This window comes from Nannospalax galili, unplaced genomic scaffold (assembly GCF_000622305.1).
Source record: "Nannospalax galili isolate Female #2095 unplaced genomic scaffold, S.galili_v1.0 scaffold777, whole genome shotgun sequence".
In the NCBI taxonomy this organism is placed as follows: Eukaryota; Metazoa; Chordata; class Mammalia; order Rodentia; family Spalacidae; genus Nannospalax; species Nannospalax galili.
This window is the reverse complement of record NW_008341810.1, coordinates 845,051-867,807: the sequence shown is the minus strand read 5'-3', so window position 1 is coordinate 867,807 and position 22,757 is coordinate 845,051. Positions and strand designations below refer to the sequence as shown.

The window sequence follows — 22,757 nt, the reverse complement described above, 5'->3', positions numbered from 1 at the left end:
TCCCCCCCCCCCCCCGGTTGCTTTATTTTCTTTGCTTTTCAGTTTTCTATACCTTTCCAGGTCCCTTGGCTGATGAGGCAGCAAAGTTGGTAGGTGATTTCGCAGGTATTAGGATTATCTTTTCTGTGACATCATGAAGCATTGTATACAAGTCTAGGCAGTGTGCTTGAACTGCCCATGAAGTTGTCTACTCGAACATGCGTATTATTGATACCTGATGGTGGTGGGTGGAGTCTGTCACACAGACTCGGCTTCGTTTTTTTAAGATTATTTACCCCTTTGTACTTAAAGTTGCTGTTGATTATTATGGTTCTCTTCACAAGGAGTCCAGTTTCTTCAATTCACATTTCACCATTTTGTAACATTAAAGCATAAAGATTAATGGGCCAGCGAGATGGCACGGTGGGTAAAGGTGCCTGCCACCAAACCTGAAGATATGAGTTCTAACCCTGTGACCACATGGTGGAAGAGGGAAACATTGCCTCAGGTTGTCCTCTTCTGCCTGTGCACTGTGGTCCCTGCACCCTGTCCCCCAAGCAGGCAAGATAAACAAATAAAATGTAATGATTTTTTTTTAAGTTAAAGTGTAAAACATTAATTAGCGCGAGGCAATTTCTCTTTTGGCTTAAAGGCGTTTTCTCATTCTAGTTCTGAGGATAAAATAAACTGAAAACTACGTGTGTAGCATTTGAAGGAGAAACAGTAAGAGATACAATGATGTCTGAAATGTATATACTATTAACCAGTAAAAGTTGAGCAAAATAAATGAAACACAAAAAACCCAGCATTTTCTAAGCTTTACTGTGATGCTTTAATTTTTATTTAATCTAATGCTAGTTTAAAGCATCTATTTTTGAACTTCATAGCTGTTCTTCTAAACTATTTAAATTAGTGTAATCCTTTCCTAGAAGGAATAAGCTATTCTTTTATCTTTAAGACTTTTAATCTTTTAAAAAACTCAAAACACAATTTTTCAAAACTAAAACATAGGGCTACGATTTTTTTTTTCTTCATTTGGTTTCAGAGTATTCTAATCCATTTCTTAGCTATAGCTGCCACCTAGAGGCAGAAGCGTGGAACACACAGTTGACAGTTGGAGTGTTGTTATATTAAGGTATATGGGGAATTCAGAGTTGCTTCTTTAACAGAAAGGCAGTTAATACAACCAAAGTCACTTAAGACTGTGGTGTAGCTCAGTAGCATGTGTGAGGCCTTGGGCTCAATCCTCAGAACTACTACTAAAACCCATTCTTTAGTAATTAAACTTAGGTGAAGATAGTAATAGGTAATGGGGGCCCAGTGAGGTGGTTCAGCTGGTAAAGGCACCTGTTGCCAAGCCTGATGACCTGGGTTTGATTCCTGGAACACACCTGATCAAAGACGAGAACTGAATCCTGCAAGTTGTCTTCTGATCTTCACACACATGCTGTGGCACACATGCGTGCGCGACACACAAAATAAAATGTAAAAAAAAATTTCAAAGGACATAGGCAATGTCTTTTTAAAATTGGAAACCAGTGCTTTTTTTCTTTTAAACGTTTATTAATAAAGACTTGTTTTGCTTTTAAAAAAAAATATTTTATTATTTTTATTTTATGTGTATGAGTGTATTGCCTGCATGTATGTGAGTGCACCCGTGTTGTGCAGTGCCGCAGAGGTCAGAAGAGGGCGTCGAATTCCCCTGGAATGGGAGTTAAGAGCGGTTCGTAGCTGCCATGTGGGTGCTGGGAATCAAACCCAGGTCCTCTGCAAGAGCAGTCAGTGCTCTTAACTGCTGAGTCATCTCTCCAGTCCCCAGAGTTGTTTGTCTTCAGTGTAGATGTCTGAATGTCCCTATCTCTTGGGAGCTAGTCCATGTTCTTCCTTTTTTTGACCCAATTTTAGAGAGTATTGTGGTTTTTAAAAAATAAAATACAAAAACTGCCTTTGCTCTTAAGTCCAGTGTAGACACTGGTTGGTTCTGATTATCCTACTGTACTCAGTTACATCTGAGCTCTGAGGGTGCCTGAGAAAAAAGTTCAACAGAAGCTGGATTTGCTTAATTGATACCAGAAATAGCCAGCAGGGATAGGAAGAGTCACAGGAGCTCTTGGCAGTAGGGGAGGAACTTGAATAGAAATCAGTAATGATTAGGGCCAGACTGTGTCCAGCTGGATACTTCAGTCAGCCATGGCTGTGAAGATAAAGTGCTGTCTCTGCTCCATCACCTTTGTCTCCACCTTTGCCTGGACGGAGGGCTAGTGGCCGCTTCCTTGCTTTCTTCTGTGTGATGATGCATGCAGATTTGTTTATATGAAGCTTGCTGAGTGAAATAAACTACAGTTCCACTTAGTTTAGTTCATAGTTGACCATAAATGCCAGTCATTTTCTTTGGCTTAAATATTGTTAATTCATCTGCAACAAATGTTTTAATTATTTCTGCACATTAGTAAATAGTGAAAATCTGACCTCTCCTCAGCTCTCATTTATGGAAACTCTAATTAATAGCTTCTTGCATATTGAAGTGGTTTTTCTGTGTTGAAACAGTATGAATATGCAGTCCTCTTTTCTCTCATTTTGACACAAAGCTTGCTTGCTGAATATGCCGTTCTAAACCATGCTTCCTGCCTGGGGAGAGGGCTCACTGGTAAAGTGCTTGCTGTGAAAGCATGAAGACTTGAGTTCCGGTACAGTGCTGGCCACCTGTAATCTCAGCCCCAGTGGGGCAGAGACAGAAGGATCCCTGGTAATCCCTGTTGAGCTAGTTGAATTGGCAAGTTCTAAGTTCAGGGAATGAATCTGTCTCAAAATAAAACATGGAGAGTAGTTTAATAGTCCTGATGGTGACCTCTGGTGTCCAAGTACATATATGCTCACATGTGCTGAAACAAACCATAAGTAAGCTGTGCTTCTTTCTGTGGACCAGTGTCTTCACTACAGCGCTCGTGACGCATGCCAGGAAAGTTGAGGCAGAGTGGTATACGGTCTTCAGTAGGCACTTACATGTCGGCACCTGCAGTGTCTTGTGGCATAGTATAGTCACTGACTTCTGTCCTCAGGTCTGGAACGGAGGAGGTAGGTTTGTTTTGGAACTAAGATTTGAATTTAGACAGTCTGGTTCCAGAGTCACTGTTCTGACCACTCTGCTGCACCTCGAGTCTCACTGTGAGGATCTATGGAGAGAAAAGAAGAGCTTTGACATTCTTTTTTTGGCTTAAATTTCTGAGGCATATTCTGTGGCCCTGCTATCATTTCTTAGATTTTTCTCTGTTGTCTGTTTTTGTGTTTCTCTTGTATAGTGTCACTTTGTGTATTTAATGATGTATCTTTTTTGTATTTTATTTATTTTTTATAAAGGTATTGCCTGCATGTGTGTAAGTGCACCCTTATGGTTCAGTGCCTGCTGAGGTCAGAAGAAGGTGTTAGATCCTGTGGAACTGGAGTTAAAGACAGTTGTTAGCCACCATGTGGGTGCTGGGAATCAAATCTGGGTCCTCTGCAAGAGCAGCCAGTGCTCTTAGCCACTGAGCCATCTCTCCAGCCCCTTAATGATTTATCTAAAGGATAAATTTCCCCAAAATGAAATTGGTCCTTGTGGACCAGCTGTTATTTCTACTTTCTCATTAAATTTTACTATTGGTCAAACCTCATTCTGCATCAATGCTGTTCTATGTGTGACTTGTCCGTTAGCCACCAACGATTGTCCCAGCACGAAAAGTGTTTTTTTTCCCCCTCTTCTACTCTTCTGACATCTTGTACTGTAGATAAGTTTTCTTTGTTCTTACATTCCTCCTGTGTGGAGTGTACAGTGTGTGCACAGTCTGTGTGTCTGGACTTGCTCATCCTTACTCTGGTGAGATTTGTCTTTGTCTTTGCACATAGCAACAGTTTATACTTTTTCACAGTCCATGGAGTGCGTATACTAAAATCTGTCCATTTGATTGCTAATGGACATTTGGTTATTAAGAGGAAGCTGCTCATCTGTTGATGCACGTGCTTTTCATTGGATGTGCGTACTCAGGAGTGGACTTGTTGGGTGGTAGACTGTTTACATGCTCGGCTTCGGTGTTAATGCCCCACGGTTCACCAAGTGGCCATCGTCAGTTTTGTCTCAGCAGTAGTGGTTTCTCAGCTGTTATTCATCTTTGCTAATCCTTTGTCTTATTTTCTTGTTGCTGTTATTGTTTATTGTAATACACAGTTGTGATTCTCATTGGACACTCTGGTGACTGAAGATACTGAGCCAGTATGTATTTTCTTTTTAATTTTTAAAAACTCTGTGTGTATAAGTGCTCTGCCTATATATAGGTAAGTGTATCACTTGTGTGCATGGTGCCCATGGTGGCCAGAAGAGGGCATTGGATCCCCCTGGAACTGGAGTACAGACAGTTGTTAGCTGCCAAGTGGGTGCTGGAAATTAAACCCAGGTCCTCTGCAAGAGCAGCCAGTGCTCTTAAGTGCTGAGCCATCTCTCCAGCCCCATGTATATTTTTCTTTTTGACAGTTTAGTGAAACCCTTACAAAATCCTGGCCTGATTTTAATTGAGCTGTTTTAAAGGGATTTTTGATAGAAATTGTGAATACGAGCTCTTCACTGGGTCTCTGTTGTTAGGTAATTTTCTCATTCACCCCTTTCCCGTAATGTTTTTGTGTTGCGGTCTATTTTATTTATTTATTTTTTTGTAGTTAGTGTCTGTTTAAGAAATCTTAGCCTAATCCCAAGTTCATGAGGCTCTTCATCTTCATTTTCTTCAAGGTCTTCTAGTGTGATTTCCCTTCCACATAGAGATCCATAATTCAGCCAACACTAATTTTGAGTGTTGTGTGAAGAAAGAGGAGGTTTAAAGAAATCACCCTTTGTTTCTTAAGAAAAATGGAAAAGGTGTCATAGAAATGATGGTCTGCTCTTTATGCCCCGCTCTTTTCTTTACATTTCTAATTTCAGATCTTTTAAAATTAGTTTCACTGGCCCGCTTTTAGTGTAACTATATTCTGACATACAAAGGATGCCCTGAGATACCATCCTCCAAGTGCATCCCTTGTTCAGATCCTGGAGAACTTGAGTAGCCATGGGTTTTAGTTATTCTTACTGGTATAATGGTAGTGAATAATTAAAAATTCCCATTGATCTCATATATAGCACTGTTAGGCTTGAAGTACCTCTTGTTGCTCTCATAAATGATCTGTTTCGTTAGGAACCTGAATGGTGACTATTTCTGTAACTTTTCTCCCATGTGTAGGAATTCCAGTTTATTTGTGGGGAAAACTTTATTTTTTCATTTACTGCTTGGATTCTGTTCACTTCTCTGCCAGGAAGAAGCATGAAGGTCACCGTTAGCCTTGGACTGGGGTGGTGTGGGGTGGGACCTTTTTCTATCTTTCTAATTATCTTTTTATTAAAGGGAATAATAGGTTTACTTTGTCTTCTCTGCGTATCATTTTTGCAAAATGTGTTTTTAATGTCAGAGTCTGCTTTCACTGCTGTAATTCATCATTGATTCATTTCTTTTCTTGTGTGTCGCTCTTTAACTTCTTTGCTGTTTTACTAACCTACTTTTGTTTGCCTCTGTGACTCTTACGTTCTCTTGCTCTGCTCAATCTAGCAAGCTGCGCTTCTTTTTATTTCTGAAAAGCTAAGTATGATTAAAAAAAAAGTTTTTTTTTTTTTGGCTACGAGAGGACCAGGGTGATGGACCTGCCATAAATCCAAACCCATCATTGACCTTTAAATTTTCGATGATTCTATCTTGATTAATCTGTACCTGCATAAAAGCTTCAGTTCTCTTTTTGCCCTACAGATCCTTGTCTATTTACAGTGTGGCTTTTCCCAAGTTCTTCTCGGTCTGTTACCAAAAGGCCTCTCTTTGCATTTAGCTAGGTCACTGCTCCTGTGGGAGAAGAGTCTGTTGTGATTGGGTGGAGTTCTGGCCTGTGCTGTTCTTCAGTTTTTCCTTGGAATCATTTGGGAGCTAAATTGGGTTATTTCGAGGATCTTAGCTCAGCCTAGGACTATGGGAGGCACTTGTGTACCCTCCTGTCTATCCCCACACCCTTTGAGATGCTGATGCCACTCCATCTTCCAGGATGTTCACCCTAATTCATGCAGCTGCTCAGTGGCGGTGTGCTGTTTCCTCCAGGAATCCAAAACAGGTAGTGAGTGGGCTGGAGGCTCTATCCAAGATACTGAAAGTTTATCCCTAGCCCTTAATTCTGTACTGATATGGCCACTTTTCAGAGAAATCAAGGAGTATTGTCCTTTTTTTTTTTTTTTCTTTTCCATGTCTAGCTGATGTTCATTGCCTCAACATTTAAAAACATTCTTAATATTCTGGACTTAGTGAATGTGTGTATGCTTTAAGGCCATGTGCTGGGGACCATTATCGTGGGCCCCTTACGAGGGCAGACTGCAGAAGCTTTGTGAGGCTTTTTTCCTTTTCCTTCTGTGTGCTGAGTTCTTGTGTCTCCCTGAGTCCTCTGAGGGCCGAGGATCTGCCCTGCCTGTGGTTGCACATGCACATTTGCTGCTCAGCACCGTGCCTGGCCATGGTGGGCACCCAATTAATGGCTGTCAAGTAAATGGATGAATCGCAAGTTGGAGCTTGTCATGGTGCAGTGGAGCAGTCAAGTTGGAATTCAATTTCCTGTGCTCAGTCTCTAGCTTCCCATTAACTGATTTTTGTCGTTAACTATTCATCTTTTGTTCAGGTGTTGGGTTTGTTAAAGGTGGTGAGATACCATCCTTTTCAAGCTATGGTTTTATATTCTTGGCTTCCAGTTCCTTCCTGGAATTTTCCCACTCCCTAAGGATGTCTTCTCCTTCCTTGCCCAGTTTTCAGTGGTTACCCTCCCTTTTCACCTATCTTTGCTTCCTTCAGACATTGACGTGGATACATCACTGTGAATTCCCTCCTACACCCAACCACCCCTTTGTACCATTAGGAGTCGGTGGGGAAAGAATGTAGTGAAAAGACCAAGGAGGTCTACAGGTTTGACCCTTGTGTAAACCTGGTGACAGTACAGGTGCCTTTATGACTTACCAATAAAATCTGAGGCCTAAGGACTCCCCCACCCCAAACCACACAAAGAACACACAGCTAAAAGCAGCTTTTGCTTTTGCAAAAGGATGCTTCGAGTTGTCGTTCAGATTCAGCAAGTACACCTGAGCTGGATGTTTGATAGGTTTTTATTCCTAATGTAAGAATACTGTTTTTTTTTCCCCCTGGCTGGGGTCTGACCTTACAGTCTAGCTAGTTTGAAAGAATTAGCACAAAGTAAGGGGAAAGAGGGTTGGTCAAAGAGTGTGGAAGAGATCTGCCGTCTCAGGTCCTCAGGTTCTAAGAATGCATCAGGGTCTTTTCTTAAACAAGTCTTACAGGGTAAGTATATCTATCTATCTATATAGCTATATAGGGGTGTGTGTGTGTGTGTGTGTGTGTGTGTGTGTGTGTGTGTGTATGTGTGACTAAAATGTTAGAATTTCTTGTCGTAGACCAAAAGTTCTACAGCTTTGAAAGCAAAGACTAATCTTTTAATGTTTCTTATACCAGTGAAGGCAGGTCTAAGATGCTTGCTTTCTTTGACTGAGATAGTGTTCATATTGAATTTACAAATACACACTTGGCAGCCAAGCTCCTTTGGGTCATCCAGTCCCCACAGTGTTTAACTTATGGGTCTCAGTTTTTTGAGCTGCAAAATGGGGCTAATCATATACCAGCCTCAGGGCTGCCCTGGATACAGTACTAAGCAGTCAGTGCCTGGGTTGTGGTAAGTGCTAGGTGGTTTGCTGTCACTGGGTTTCAGCTCTTCCAGGGCTCTCTTTGCTCCCATGAGTGCAAGCATTGTTGGGATCTGTTGTATGTCTTTCGCCCCTATGGCTATGATATGCAAGAGCGGGAACCACATCTTGTACAGTGTTTGCTCTGTTCATATTTGTGGAACTTGGACTGGACTTCTGATGGCTGTGTTGCCCTGGAGACGATGTCTCTGCCATGCTGTCTCGGCTGGTGACTATGAGAGTGCTAAGTGGGTGAAAGGCCATTAGAGTGGTGTATGTGGTTGTCCCTTAGGGCTTCCCACATGTTCTGTCCTCTCATGGTCAAGCAGTATTTAGGCTTCAGTCCAGGACTGAATAGGAATGTTAGACTCCGTGGGTTATTTAAAAAAATAAGAAAACATGAATTTGGAAAAGATGTGTGTTGGGGGATCTGGGGTCAGTTGGAGGGAGGGCCGCATGGATAAGATCAGGATATAATGTATACATGTATAAAAGTTCCAAAGAATAAATTTTAAAAAGAAAGTTTGCCATAAGTAGTTGACACAGTGCCAGGCAGGAAGGCATCCAGTAAGGAACATTAGTGCTGGACTAGAACACGGAGCTGCCAGGGCCAGAGAAAGTCCCAGTGGTTAAATGTCTCTAACAGTGCTCCTGGCCGGACCTTCTTTTCTCCCCTCAGGATCTGACAGGATCAGAGCTGTACATGCCGGCTGCCAGTCTCCTGCATCCTGTGATTTATACCACTGCCATCATTCTCCTCCTTTGTCTCCTGGCCGTCATCATCAGTTACATGTACCATCACAGGTGAGAGCACGCCTGGCCATTACAGATCTGTGTAGTTGCTGTGGAGGACTGCATTGCACACTTAAATATGATGCTGTTACTTTTGTTACTTTTACTATTGTGAAACACTGTAGGAAGAGCCCACAATGGTAGAGGAGAGGCGGCATCAGGGGACCACAGGAAACTGAGCAGTCACATCTTCAGCCACAAACACAAAGCACAAAGAGTGAACAGGAAGTGTGAGAGGCTGTGGACTATCAAAGCCTGCCCCCAGTGACACTAAATTTCCCCAAACAGCACCACCAGCCCGGGAATAAGTGTTCAAATACCTGAGCCTATAGGGGACATTTCTTATTCAAATCACCACAGATAAGGTGTCCTTACAAAGGATGTTTACCATGAAATGTACACAGCCTTCATTCCATGCCATCTGAGAGATAAGTAGCCAATACCAAACAGTAAGGGCTTCCTTTGTCCCCAGAGAATTGGCTCATTCTCTCCCTGTTCTCTTGAGGGTGTCTTCCTCTTCCCAGGTTCATGGGCTTGTGTTTGGAAGAGAGGTAGGTATTAGGACCAGGAGTAGGCACAGGAGCAAGAGGGCCTGCAGGAGGGTAGAACTTTACCGCCTCCAGGGGTCCCTACTGAGATACCTCCAGACACTAGACTGTTGGTGTTTGTATCATATGTTTTTTTCTTCTGTTGTGGTATACATTTTTCTAAAAATGACATTTTTAAGAAAATTGGTGGCATTTAAGGATGGGATTTGGCTTCTGTTAATTGGAGGCAAAGCTACGGAAACTTTTATATTTTGGTTAGAAATAAGGACCTAAAAGGATTTGCTAAGCAAAAAATCCAGTTTATAAAAGGCTGTGCTAAAACAGTTTCCTATTTAAGTTGGACATGTATGGCATTTCTTGACATTTAGTTAGGAAACAAAAGGTGATTTTGATATTAAAAAAATAAATAAATAAAAGAGAGACTTCAACATTTCATTACAAAAGGCCAGGGAGAAATGCATTGAGTGTTTCAACCACATCATTGTGCTTGGTCAGGACAAAGCCCGTTGGCACGCTGCAGCAAGCCAGGCAGGCCATCCAGCCATTGCAGACATTAGTGGCAGTCACCCATAATCAGAATGGTTGTGGACAATTTGTTTAGCTTTTAGTGGGTTCCTTGGTTCTATACATAGCTTGTCTTTTAATACATAAGGTTTAGTAAGAAATGATAGTTCACATGATTTCAGAACGTGTGCATGCATGTGTATGTGTGCACTGATGATATATGTTTGATTACTAAAGGGTTCATATATAAAGCATTTAAAACGGACCTTTAATGCAGCTGGAATTAACCTGTAGAGGCAAGTCAGAGTCCTGCTACCCTGCTCTGAACTGATTGCTCGTGTCCCCCCGTCCCCAACAGCTTGATTCGGATCAGTGTCAAGAGCTGGCACATGCTTGTGAACTTGTGCTTTCACGTTTTCCTGACCTGCGTGGTCTTCGTGGGAGGAATAACCCAGACTAGAAACACCAGCGTCTGTCAGGCAGTAAGTCAAAATGAAAAATCTGACGGTGGGAAAAAATTCTGATGCTAGAAAATAATTGTGTTTCATTACTTTTGAAAGGCCAAGATGTTTCTTTAAATCCCTTTCTTTACGAGTTAAACCGAATGCCTGCCCATTAAACAGTCTGGCAGCACTCTTGGAGTTTTGAATTGTCATTCCCCAGCCAAATGCCTAACTTTGAAAGCTTGTCTGTGTCCTCTGCAATTGTGTGTTAGCTGTCATGTCATTACAGTGCCTGACGTTCATTTAGATGTTTCTAAAATCCTGACTTTGACTGAAAAGGAAGTGGCATTTTCTGACAGGATTTTAAAAAATGACTTAATCCTTTGATGAAAGCAGTAGAAATTATGTAAAAATGAGAAATCTATCAGATTTGGTAAATGTAAAGAATTAAATAGTTAAGTCTTGTCTTCAAATACACGATTCCTTTGTAGCTCAGTGTTGACATTGGTGCCCTGTCCTCGTCAGTATAAAAATAGGAAATAATGTTTAGTTTTCTGTCCTTATTTGGGTGTTGCGTGCACTTGAAAAAAAATTGTAATATAATAATGAAGTGTTGCCGGGCGTGGTGGCACATGCCTTCAATCCCAGCACTCGGGAGGCAGAAGTGGATCTCTCTGAGTTCAAGGCCAGCCTGGTCTATGTAGCGAGTTCCAGGCTAGCTGGGGCTACAGGGAGACCCCATGTCAATAAGACAAAAAAGAACCCCAAAACAAAAACAATGAAGTGTCACAATGCCCAGATTTGGATCTCAGTTCTACCACTTACTGTGTGTGTTTTTTGTGGGGCAATTTGTTTAACTGTTTTCAAATTGTGGCATAAAACATACCAAGCACTGGGGCTGGAGAGATGTTCAATGGTTAAGAACACTGGCCACTCTTGCAGAGGACCAGAGTTTGGTTCCCAGCACCCACATGGTGGCATCTTCTCATGTTCTCCCCTTGATGGCTGGTAACTTATCATCTTGCTGCTGTGACTTTGACATCTATAAATAACTCATTCTATAGATAAGTAGGACAATGCAGCATTTACCCTATGTATGTATAATATCCTTTATGTTTAACTGTATTGTTGAATATGGCATCGTTTCCTTCTTTTTATGATTGACTAATACTCCAGAAATTGTTTCCATCCCTTGCACTGTAGTACTATGGTGATCATGGAATACAGGTACCAATTTGAAATCCTGATTTCAGTAGGTAGTGTGTTTATATCTCAGTTTTCTGATCTACAGATTGAGGTGATAATTAAATTATTGAATGATATAATTGTTTATATCAAAACCCAGAAATAATTCACACCTATATTACTAGAAATGACATGAAAGTTTAGCAAAGATTGAATGTAACTTTGATATATGAAAGTCTCCTGTGCTAGTGTGTAGACATGACTGCAAGGAAACATAGCATGCAAGAAATACCATTTTCATAATGTAAAAACTACAAAGACGTATTTTAGATTTATAGGTGAGTTTATAATCAGGGAAGACCTATACCACAGAAAGATGACATCAGAAGGGTCTGCTGAATTACCTCTCTGTAGAGAAGCTTTTGAGAAAGTGGATGATGTTTAAATTTGTATCAAAGTAAAGTGACAAAGAAAGCCAAGACCCTTTAGAAACAGACTTGGATGATCGTCTTTTGTCATCAGGTCTTATGCGGTTTATGGCCTTTAAGAAGTAAATGAGGCAACACATAAGAGAGCGCACAGACTCACAGCCCTGCAGGACCTGGGGCATGGCAGAGGAGGATTGCGTTATCCTCTAGGCTAGAGAAACCACCGTGAACACAGAGGCAGGAAAATCTGTTCCAGGGCGATCTAAACTCTTGCCATGTTTAAAAAGTCAACTCGGAGCACACTGAAACCTTAGTGTCCGGATAGAAATATTAAAATTAATAATAGAAAGAGTTTCAGAGACAAGAAATGATCTCTTAAATAACATATTAAAGGTATTCATTAGAAAACAGATGCAGTTGATTAAAAATAAGTACTTTTGTTTATTCAGCACTCTTAGACAAAGTGAAGACAGGTTATGGGTTGGAAGAAGCCGTTACAGTATGGACAACTGGAAGAGCATTAGAGTAAAAACATGCTCATCATTGTAATCAGGTGGAACTCTCCACTTCCCAGTAGAAGTGGCAGGAGCTGGCCCGGCATTTCCTTGAAGAGTGGGCACACAGGGCAGGTATGAGACACAGGTCCTCAGCAGCACTGGTGGTCATGAAAGTGTCAGTGAAGACAGTAAATTACCATCGATGCCTTTCTGATGACAAAAATGAAGCCTGACAGTGTGAGTTCTGATGAACACATGGACCCCAGGACCATTGCTGGTGGGCATGTGAGTAGATGGACCCCAGGACCATTGCTGGTGGGCATGTGAGTAGATGGACCCCAACAAACTTTACCTTCTCAAGTAAGATGTTTGTAAACTGTACAGTGTAGTTTTACTCCTGGGGTCCGAGAGTGACTTTGCCTTTTTGGGTATGATTATGCACATAAATAAGAATATTCATGAAGTTTTGTATATAAAAGCAGAAATCTGGAAGCAAACGAATGCCCATCACAGACAGTGAGCACTTCAGCATTGGCGTTCTGTGTGAGTTATACATGCAGTGAGCAGGGAAGACCACCGTGAGCCTTGGGTGAAAAATGGCTCAGAAATCACAATCACATCGGCAGTTCATTTTATAGAGAGTTGTAATACAAACTGAAGAGTAAGAACATGGGATGATAATTACCTCGAATTGGGGGATTATATGGCTAGCTATAGGTGGTTGTCAAAGTCCTAATTTTGTCTTGCTGGTGGGTTCTTGGATACTTACGTAATTAACAATAACTAATTAGAAAATAGGCACAGGCTGGGCTTGGCCCAGTCAGTTTATTGTGGTCTAAGGTTTGTGATTAACTCAGTATTGTATACCTGAGAGCCAATTTAAAGTCTCTGTGTGTGTTTAAGTCCAGAGGATTAAATGACTTAGGAGTTTCAATAGCAGCAGCTTATAGTAACCGCTCAGTAAATGTTACTCATACTATTGCTTGTATTACTGATGCAGTTGGGTATGCCTTGTATTTCTTTATCAGCCATTCCTATGTATTTGAAAGCATGCTTTCCTTTAGAGCAAGGTCTTGGGTCAACTTAATCCATAGAAGAGGAGCCTTTGTTGTTGGTCCCTCCTACAGTCATGCTGCTTCCCACCTCCACTGAAGGTCCCAGTTTACTATTAGTAATAGTTGCAGAGCTACCATCCTCATCTCCCTTGTGTGCAGTGCTTGCTAAAACTCCACAGAGCCTATGAAACTTTGTGTCTCTGGACTCTAGGTGGTCCTTGGACTCTTCAATTCTCTCTGGGAGAGAATTGTATTAATTTGGTTCATGCACATTTATCCAGGGGCCTACACAGGACCTGATCCATAGTAGGTGCTCAGCAGTTTTACTGATAAGCAAAGAGAATCCTGTGTTTGCAGAGAGTAGAAGTCAAGCGCCAAGCCACAACATGCATAGGCCCTCCTGTTAGGGGAACCCTCAGCACATACTTTTAAGACTGGCCTGTTTTATCCAGTAGTCCTTGGTTTCCTGAAGCAGACGTGGTCATTTATTCATTAAGGAACTAAGCCGGACTGAGTGCTATTTCATGCTCTCTCCGAAATTTAAAGGAGAGGCACTGCGTGGACTTCTTTAGGACTCCTGGAACAAACGCCCTTTAGTTAAAGGCGTCATAGTTCCTCTTCTGTTTGTATAGTGTCCTGTGAAGGACGTAGTATGCCTCTTGTGTTCCTGCCTCGGTGTTCCTGGATTTGCTTTCACATTAAAGTAGTTGTATTCACGTTGTATTTGTTGTATTGGGTCGTTAGGGCTGGGTGGAGGGTGGTGGAGTGCGGAAAGCTAGCTAGGATCCCAGGGCCTGCTAGATAGGTGATAACACTCCATGTGCCTCAACAACTTATTTTACAAGTCACTCAACCTAACAGGGGCTTTATTATTTCTTCTGTAAAATGCCAAGTTGGGTTGTCTAAATTAAATGATACTCAAGTTCTTCCATCTCCAAAACAGCCCTGCCAGGCATGCCTTTAATCCCAGCACTCTGGAGGGAGAGGCAGGTGGATCTCTGAGTTTGAGGCCAGCTTGGTCTACATAGAAAGTTCCAGGCCAGCCAAGGCTATACAGTGAGATCTGTCTTAAAAAAAATAATAAAAAAATAAAAAAATAAAACAAAGCCTAAGCCCTGCTGTGTACACTTTGATGTGCCATTTTGTAACTGCACTTAATTTGTGTAGCTCTCTTCCATAGCTCTCTTTCTTCCCTCACGTATTTCACCAGCAGGATGGTGGTTCTCAGACAGTGCCTTCCACAGTGACTGATTGAGAGTTTACTGCAGAGCCCGGTAATTCTAGTGCAGTTTCTAAATCAGTTCCAGATTTCTTCTACTTTTTTTGTAGAAGGAACTAGAGGAGAACCAAGAGGCAGAGTTGGAGAGTAGACGGGGCCGTCAACCCATTTTGGAACATCGTATCACCGAGTAATTGCTGGATCATTCATTTTCTGCCCTTGGTTTTCTTAGTTGTAGTGTGCCAGGGGCCCTGCTGAGGTGTCCTTTTCTGTTACCTAGAGACTTGCTCTGCTGGGCTGGGGGAGCCAGTGGGAAGATTTAATTGGTAAACAGGAAGAGTTTTCTACCTGCCAACTATTCTGTACCTTTCATAGTAACCCTTAGAGCTGCTGTTACCTATTTTATAAATGCATAAACTGAGACATGGAGAATTAAAATAATGTGGGTTGGACTACTTCTCTTCAGAGGACCAGAGTTCAAATTCCCAGCACCCATGTTGGGCAGCTCACAGCCACCTTTTAACTCCAGCTCTTAGGGGAATACAACTCCTTTGGCTTTCAAGGGCACATGCACTCAGGTGCACATACCCACACACAGACATACATATATACCTGTAACTGAAAAGAAAAATAAATCTTAAAAAATTAAAATAACATGTCCCAAATCACTACAGGTATTACATGGCAGAGACATGATCAAAATGCTAGTCTGCTTGACTCTGTTCTGCTCACCTCCGTCACTGTGTCTCCCTAAAGACAGAGGCCTGGTGGACCCTTATATTTGAGTGTAAAGAGCCTGCTGCTGGTCATGGAGCTGCTGTGCCTGCAGCTCAAGGTTAAATAATGCAGACTTCATGGTGGTGATGGGGGTTTAAATCAGACCACTTATATGTCTATGGTAACTCATTCACTAGTGGAAGTTGCTGTTATTTTCATTTTTGTCTACTCACATATGACTATTCACCATAAAGGTTATTTAAAAATATTTATTTTTTATTTTTATTTTATGTATATGAGCGTATTGTCTGCATGTAATTGCACCCATATCATGCAATACCTGTGGAGGTCAGAAGAGGGTGTCGGTTCCCCTGGAACTGAAGTTACAGATGGTTGTTAGCTGCCATGTGGGTGGTGGGGATTGAACCTGGGTCCTCTGCAAGAACAGCCAGTGCTGTTCTTTGTTGAGGCAGGATCTCTCACTGAAGCTGGAGCCCAGTGACACAGCTTGTCTAGCTAGCCAGTGTGCTCCAGGGACTCCTTGCTTCCACCTCCTGAATGCTGGATTACAGGTGGCTGCCACAGCTACCCAGCTTTTAGTTGGGTTCTGAGGATCCAAGCTCTGGTCCTCACATCTGCACTGCCCACTGAGCCATCTCTCCAGCCCAAGGCAGCTTTAAGTAACAACGTATGACATGCAATCAATCTTTTACATGCTCTGTGGATTACTTACTTCTAACATATTTGGGAAATTTCCTGGATTTTGGTTAATTTGGAAGAAAGTCTGACCATGAGATTGTATGTACAGCCCAAGTGTTGAATGGAAAACTCCATGCTCCCATAGAAACTTCTCTACTGGATCTTGGCTCCTTTTTTCTGGTTCTTGTGGATTAATGATTTGTCCATGTGACTGTTAGCAGATGTCATCAAACTCTTAAAAAGTCTCCATTTTAAAAATCAGTTAAGTGGAATGTATTAGTATTTTTTTCTTTCTCTTTTCTTTTTTTTTTTTTTTTCTAAGATGATTTTTTTGTCGTCTCATTTCTATTGGATAGTAGCAGTAATCTATTCTATGTCTTTTAAATACAGATTGGCCAAGCCTTGACTGAATTAAATTTTAATTTAAATAGCCTTTTTAGAAAGTTACTCCTGAATTTAGTTTTCTTTTCTGTCTTCTGTCTTTTTGAGACAGGGTCTCCCTGTAGCCCCAGCTGTCCTAGAACTCACCATGTAGACCAGGCTGGCCTTGAACTCACAAAGATCTGCCTGCCTCTGCCTCCCAAGTGCTGGGAGTATTAGTATTAAGTATGAACACTTTCTGGAAATTTAGAAATGCCATAGAAAACACTTCAGAGCTTAGAAATCAAGTTCTTCCCCTTAGAAAACTATCTGCCTTGTAACTCTGCCTTGGAAGTATTCTTAACTTACTGTATTTCAAATTCTGTCTCTCCAGCAATAGTAGAATCCATCATTTTGAGTAAAAAAAAAAAAAAAAAAAATCAACGATTCCTTTCAAATTTACTGGCTTCTATGCAACAAATTTGCCTCTGCTGATTTCCGCCGTCAGTGCCCCACATGGCTGTTTGTGGCTCACGGGCTGTTCTGAACTCTTGTGCCACTTTGGTCTGTAACTTTTCTTTCCTAGCAAGCCAGCAAAATTGATGGGAACTGTGGAGCCACTTCTGTTCTTGGGAAGATAATGACTCCTGGTTCTACCAAGCTGGATCTACCCTCCTGGCACTTCCAGAGTCTGCAGGCTTTACTCTAGGCAGTGACTATCCTGGTTTTTGTCCCCTTGCAAATTAAGACCTGTTTGAGCTTCTGTGCTCACAGGCTTCAGCTGCAGATTGGTTCTTGTGAAACTCTGGACGAGGATGCCAGCAGTTGTTACTGACCTGGATCTGGTAGTGTCAGCTTGCTTTTCTTCAGATTGGGGAGCTACCCTTTTAGAATGAGAAATTTTTTCCTGACAATTTCATTGCTAGAATTTTTACTTATAATAATTGTCTCAGAAAAAGTATTGATTAGGGGTTCGACACCCCCCCCACCACCACCACATCAAACTGGGTAGGGTGGTACATACCTGTAATCCCAGCACTCAGGAGATAGAGTAGGGTGGATCAGAAGTTCAAGGCCATCTTGTACTACATAGTGAAATTGGGGGTAAACAGCAACAAAGGTAGCAGGTTATTAGTTAGGAAAGCTGGGCCTGTTAGGGTATGTCTCTAATTCTAGCACTTTGGAGGCCTAGGCACGAGAATTGCTATAAATGCAGGTCCAGCCTGGGTTGCACAGTGAGCTGCAGGTCTTCCTGGCTACAGAGCGAGTCTTTGTCTCACCCTCACCTCTATAAAAGAAAACTAGATTCTAGATTATGTCTTTGATGCTGTAACGAGACATGGCACTTATTTTCCTTTAAAAAAAATGAAGAATGCTCTAAGTCTTTCATGTCCTCTTTACCCTCATCTAGAATTTCATCTTCAATTAGAGCTGCTTTAAGCACAGGTCATGTGATCAGCATTCTTCCTGATATCACTGGGAAATAGGTTGAGTCCCTGTCATGTACACACACTGCAAATGGCATTGTTAAGTACCTAGTGTTCCCATTCAGTCCCACAACACCTCTGACAGTGTCTGCTGGCAAAGTCCTCACTGTTATATTGAAGAAACTTAAACGTAGAGTGGTCACATTATTCCTCAATAGGACACTCCTAATATCTTGTTACAGATAGTTTTAGTAACTGCTCGTTACAGCTATCTGTTTGGTGTAGACAGTCTGTTTAGCCCCATACTGCATAGCCTCCGAAGGTTCCCATGTGGAAACTGCTGCTTGTGACTGTATTTGAATCATCAATTGGGCAGGAGGTGGATGGAGTTTTAAACCCAGGCAAAGTTTCTTTCTCCACTTGACCATCACTGCGCCACGTCACTGTCTTACAGTATAAGGCAGCACTGTATCACCGGATCGGAGCCTGGTGGACACTGAAGACCTTACCTTCTGCTGTTGAGTTTATTGCTAGTCTTGCCTTCTGTATGCCTGCTTAAAACGGGCATTGGGAGCTGAGCTCTAATTGACAACATTGCACCTGTGACTCTTTGACTTTGTGTTGCTCTGGACCCAGTTGTGTGGTGTGCTGGGTGTCATCTTAAGCACACATGGCGGCCTGTGGGCCTCCTATCCAGCTAGCAGTCTATGAATCAGAGGAACCCTGATCTTCGGTTAAGACTGCTTGATTTCATTAGCAGGCAAAGGAGGTGATCACTGCTGGCCTTCACAATGCCTCCTAACCCCGTGGAAATGTTACTTCTTTTACTTTTCATGTCATCTTCCTTGTAGGTTGGGATCATTCTTCATTATTCTACTCTTGCCACAGTACTGTGGGTTGGAGTTACTGCTAGAAATATTTATAAACAAGTCACTAAAAAGGCTAAGAGATGCCAGGATCCGGATGAGCCACCCCCTCCGCCAAGGCCGATGCTCAGGTATCTCACACCTTTGTTGGATTACAAGTGTTCATTCAGTGTTTTGTTTGCTTTAGTGGAAGAACGGTCATAAGGTGTAATAAAAAGAATTGATATGGGGGGCTGGAGAGATGGCTCAGCAGTCAAGAACATTGGTTGTTCTTGCAGAAGACCGGGTTCGAATCCCAGCACCCACATGGCAGCTAACAGCTATCTGTAACTCCAGTCCCAGGGGCTCCGACAGCCTCTTCTGTCCTCCATGGGCATTGCACAACATGGGTGCAGTTACCTATATGCAGGCAATACAGGCATACACGTAAAATAAAAATAATAAATAAAATTTTAAAAAATTGATATGGATTTTGGGAAGTAAAAGAATGGACTTGTTTGTAAGTGGGATTGCCTGGTTCTAAATTCAGTTTTCATGCCCTCCCAGCTCCCAGTCATCAGTCTCTGTGTCTGTGCTGTGTTCCTGGAGCTCAGGCCAAAGTGGGCTGGTGTGCTGGAGGCAGGAGCAGGTTACATGCAGAACAGTGACGGATGCCTAGCTCTCTTGTAGGCTCTGTGAAATGTTAGCTTTTATTTTTTGAGGTCATGTGTTGTAGGTTACAATCTCAAGAGTTTATTCTCTTGCAAAAAATAAAATGTGCTTCAAGTTATGTCCTTCCTACCCATTATAATAAAAAGAATTGTAAAGGGATTGATGGTGCTAGATGAGTAAATCATTGATGATTAAGTTCATGGAAGGCCTTTTTGTGCTCTGGAAGCTCTTCGGTCTTGATACCCTCCCTACTCTTAGTTCACAGTGGAGGTCCCACAGGGTGCAGGCCTAGCTGAGCATGAAGCAGTCACTAATACATCACTGCATCGTGTGGGTATGTGAACCTTGGCACAGCAAGCTCTTTCTTACAAGCTCTTCTGTGATAGGCTTGACTTTCTGGTTCAGCAGCTGAATCTAAAGGAAGTGCCTCTGAAAGCCCTCAGCGCAAGCCCTGCCTGCCTCCGCCTGTTCTCACTGTGTCCACACGGTGGCAGCAGCTGACCAGCGTTCTTCAGCCCAGAGACTTCTGGGCCCAACATTTGAAAAAGAAATCCAAAGACCAGTGCAGAACAAAAGCTGCATGGTTCTACTTAAAAAAGCAGTCGCTGAAACTTAAGGCCCAGTGTATTAGTGCAATGAGAGTAATAATTAGTATTCAGAGAATGACTTCTAAGGCACTGAGACATTGTGAGAAGTACTCTTACAAAGGGGTAACAGGCCTTATCTCTCCTAGGTTCTACCTGATTGGCGGTGGGATTCCCATCATCGTGTGTGGCATAACTGCGGCTGCAAACATCAAGAACTACGGCAGTCGGCCGAGTGCGCCCTAGTGAGTATTGTGTCTTCTCGGAGCCCCTCATCCGCTGCTTCTCTTTCAAGCCTTTTGTAGGCACCACAGTGTATTGCAGTGTCTTAAATGGTTTGCTGAAACACTGGCACCTAAGCTGGTTTCTGCTGCTTTCTCCTAGTTGCTGGATGGCCTGGGAACCATCCCTGGGAGCCTTCTACGGACCTGCCAGCTTCATCACTTTCGTAAACTGTATGTACTTCCTAAGCATATTTATTCAGTTGAAAAGACACCCTGAGCGCAAGTATGAGCTCAAGGAGCCCACAGAGGAGCAGCAGCGGCTGGCGGCCACTGAGAACGGGGAAGTGAGCCACCAGGATTCCATGTCCCTGTCGCTGATCTCCACTTCCACCCTGGAGAACGAGCACACTTTCCGTTCCCAGCTCCTGGGCGCAAGCCTCACTCTGCTCTTGTTCGTTGCCTTGTGGATGTTTGGGGCCATGGCCGTTTCTCTGTACTACCCTCTGGATTTGGTTTTTAGCTTCTTTTTTGGAGCCACTTGTTTAAGCTTCAGTGCGTTCCTCATGGTGCACCATTGCGTCAATAGGGAGGATGTGAGACTTGCGTGGATCATGACGTGCTGCCCAGGACGCAGCTCGTATTCAGTGCAGGTCAACGTCCAGCCCCCCAATTCGAGCGGGACGAACGGAGAGGCGCCCAAGTGCACGAACAGCAGCGCAGAGTCTTCGTGCACAAACAAAAGTGCGTCGAGCTTCAAGAATTCTTCCCAGGGCTGCAAGCTCACAAACCTGCAGGCTGCCGCAGCGCAGTGCCAGGCCGGGGCCCTGCCTGTCGGCCCCGCACCTCAGCCGGATAACAGCCTCACCGAACATTCAGTGGACAATGATATTAAGATGCACGTGGCTCCTTTAGACGTGCAGTTTCGCACAAACGTGCACCCGAGCCGCCCCCATAAAAATCGAAGTAAAGGACACCGGGCCAGCAGGCTCACTGTCCTGAGAGAATACGCCTACGACGTCCCGACCAGCGTGGAAGGAAGCGTGCAGAACGGCTTACCTAAAAGCCGGCCCGGCAATAATGAAGGACATTCGAGGAGTCGGAGAGCTTATTTGGCCTACAGAGAGAGACAGTACAACCCTCCCCAGCAAGACAGCAGTGATGCGTGCAGCACACTTCCCAAAAGCAGTCGCAATTTTGAAAAACCTGTTTCCACTAGCAGTAAAAAAGATGTAGTCAGGAAGCCACCTGCAGGAGAACTTGAAAGTCAGCAGAAATCTTATGGCCTGAACTTGGCCATTCAGAATGGATCAGTTAAAAGCAGTGGACAGGAAGGACCCTTGATAGCTACTGATATCACTGGTAACTTTAGGACTGGATTATGGAAACACGAAACTACTGTGTAGTGTTGCTGGACTTCCTAGACAGAGTTGTTACAAACTGTGATACTCACATTCCTTTAAGCTACAACATTTAGAAATAAACTGTTTACAGCTGCTTTAGGGATTTGAAACAATTCTGAATACACTTTGTAATTTACTTACTTTGTATTCTCAAATTGGTTTTTTTTTCCCCAAAAAATAAAAAAAAAAAATTTTAGAGCATTATTTTATTTGTCAAAGCACCAATAAGACATTTTTGAAGTTGGAAAATATAGTTTCTTAGAATCTATACTATCTACTTAACATTTCAGGCCTGTATTTAATAAAATAAATAGGAGTTTGTCGTGTCAGTCTTTTGTTTTTACTTTGTAAAATACATTTTAGGACCTGATGAGATTGCTCAGCAGATAGAGGGATTTGCCTCCAAGCCTGATGACCTGGATTCTTCCCTTGCACCCACACAATGGAAGAAGAGAACTGAGTCTCACCAGTTGTCCTCTGACTCCCACGTGTGTCCCTATACACACACATACATACACGTAAATAAAGTAATCAGAGCATTTAGCTGTATTTTAGTAAAGTTTATGAAGTGGCATTTTAAAAGGAGAATTAGGTATAAATTGTCATCTGCCCTGTTTGATTTCTTTTACTGTTATGACATTTAGGCTAAAGTGATTTTCGAATTGATGTAATTTAAAATGCTTATAGGCGTTAAAAAAAAAAACAAAAAACCCTCAGATTTTTAAAATGGAAATGCCTCAAAACATTTTTACTAAGTTGTATAGTTTTGCCACTTTATCCCATTAATGCTATTTTCCACATTTTAATCACCTTTCAATTATTTATATTTGAATTAAACTCTTTATCCCTTGATCGATTCCCCTCTCTCTCCCTTCCTCCTTCCCTCCCCCCTCCCTCCCCTCTGTCCTTCCTCAGGATCTTATATCCCAAATTTGTCTTCAACTTGCTATGTAGCTGAGGATGAACTCGAACTCACGTGCCTCCACCTGCCAGGTGCTTCAAATACAGGCACCGTGTCCAGTTTACATGGTGCTGAGGATCAAGCCCAGGGCTTCCTGCACGCTAGGCAAGACTTCTACCCTGAGACACAGCCTCTCCTTTAACTTTCTTAGTGCTTTTTTTTTCCTGTGCCTGAGGATCCTGCCCAGGTGCTATTCTTGAATGGACACGAAGAGCTCCCATTTAAATTTTGCATTTACTCCTCCTGGATTTTCTGAGATTGGCTTTTCTTTGTGCTGTAACTGAGCGCGTTCCCTTGACTTCATGTTAAGTACTGACCTTTATATTCCATTCCAGTGGCAACCGGCTCTAATCCACAAGTCATCATTAGTTGTCAGAGCTCTGTGGTCCTTAATTCAGGTCCTCCATCTCACTGGATTTCCCAGTTCCCTCCAATGCAAGGTAG

The 22,757-nt window shown here is 42.5% G+C and overlaps 1 protein-coding gene across 1 annotated transcript in view; it reads left to right on the top strand.

Moving 5' to 3' along the window:
- The window catches only part of Adgra3 (adhesion G protein-coupled receptor A3), a 111,915-nt gene extending 90,234 nt beyond the window's left edge, over window positions 1-21,681 (top strand). The window contains exons 15-19 of the mRNA XM_017799186.2: window positions 8,433-8,557; window positions 9,956-10,079; window positions 18,479-18,624; window positions 19,878-19,973; window positions 20,113-21,681. Of these exons, the coding sequence (XP_017654675.1) occupies window positions 8,433-8,557; window positions 9,956-10,079; window positions 18,479-18,624; window positions 19,878-19,973; window positions 20,113-21,355 (1,734 nt within the window). The 3' untranslated portion in view covers window positions 21,356-21,681. The remainder of the gene's footprint in view (window positions 1-8,432; window positions 8,558-9,955; window positions 10,080-18,478; window positions 18,625-19,877; window positions 19,974-20,112) is intronic.
- The last annotated feature ends 1,076 nt before the right edge of the window (window positions 21,682-22,757 follow it).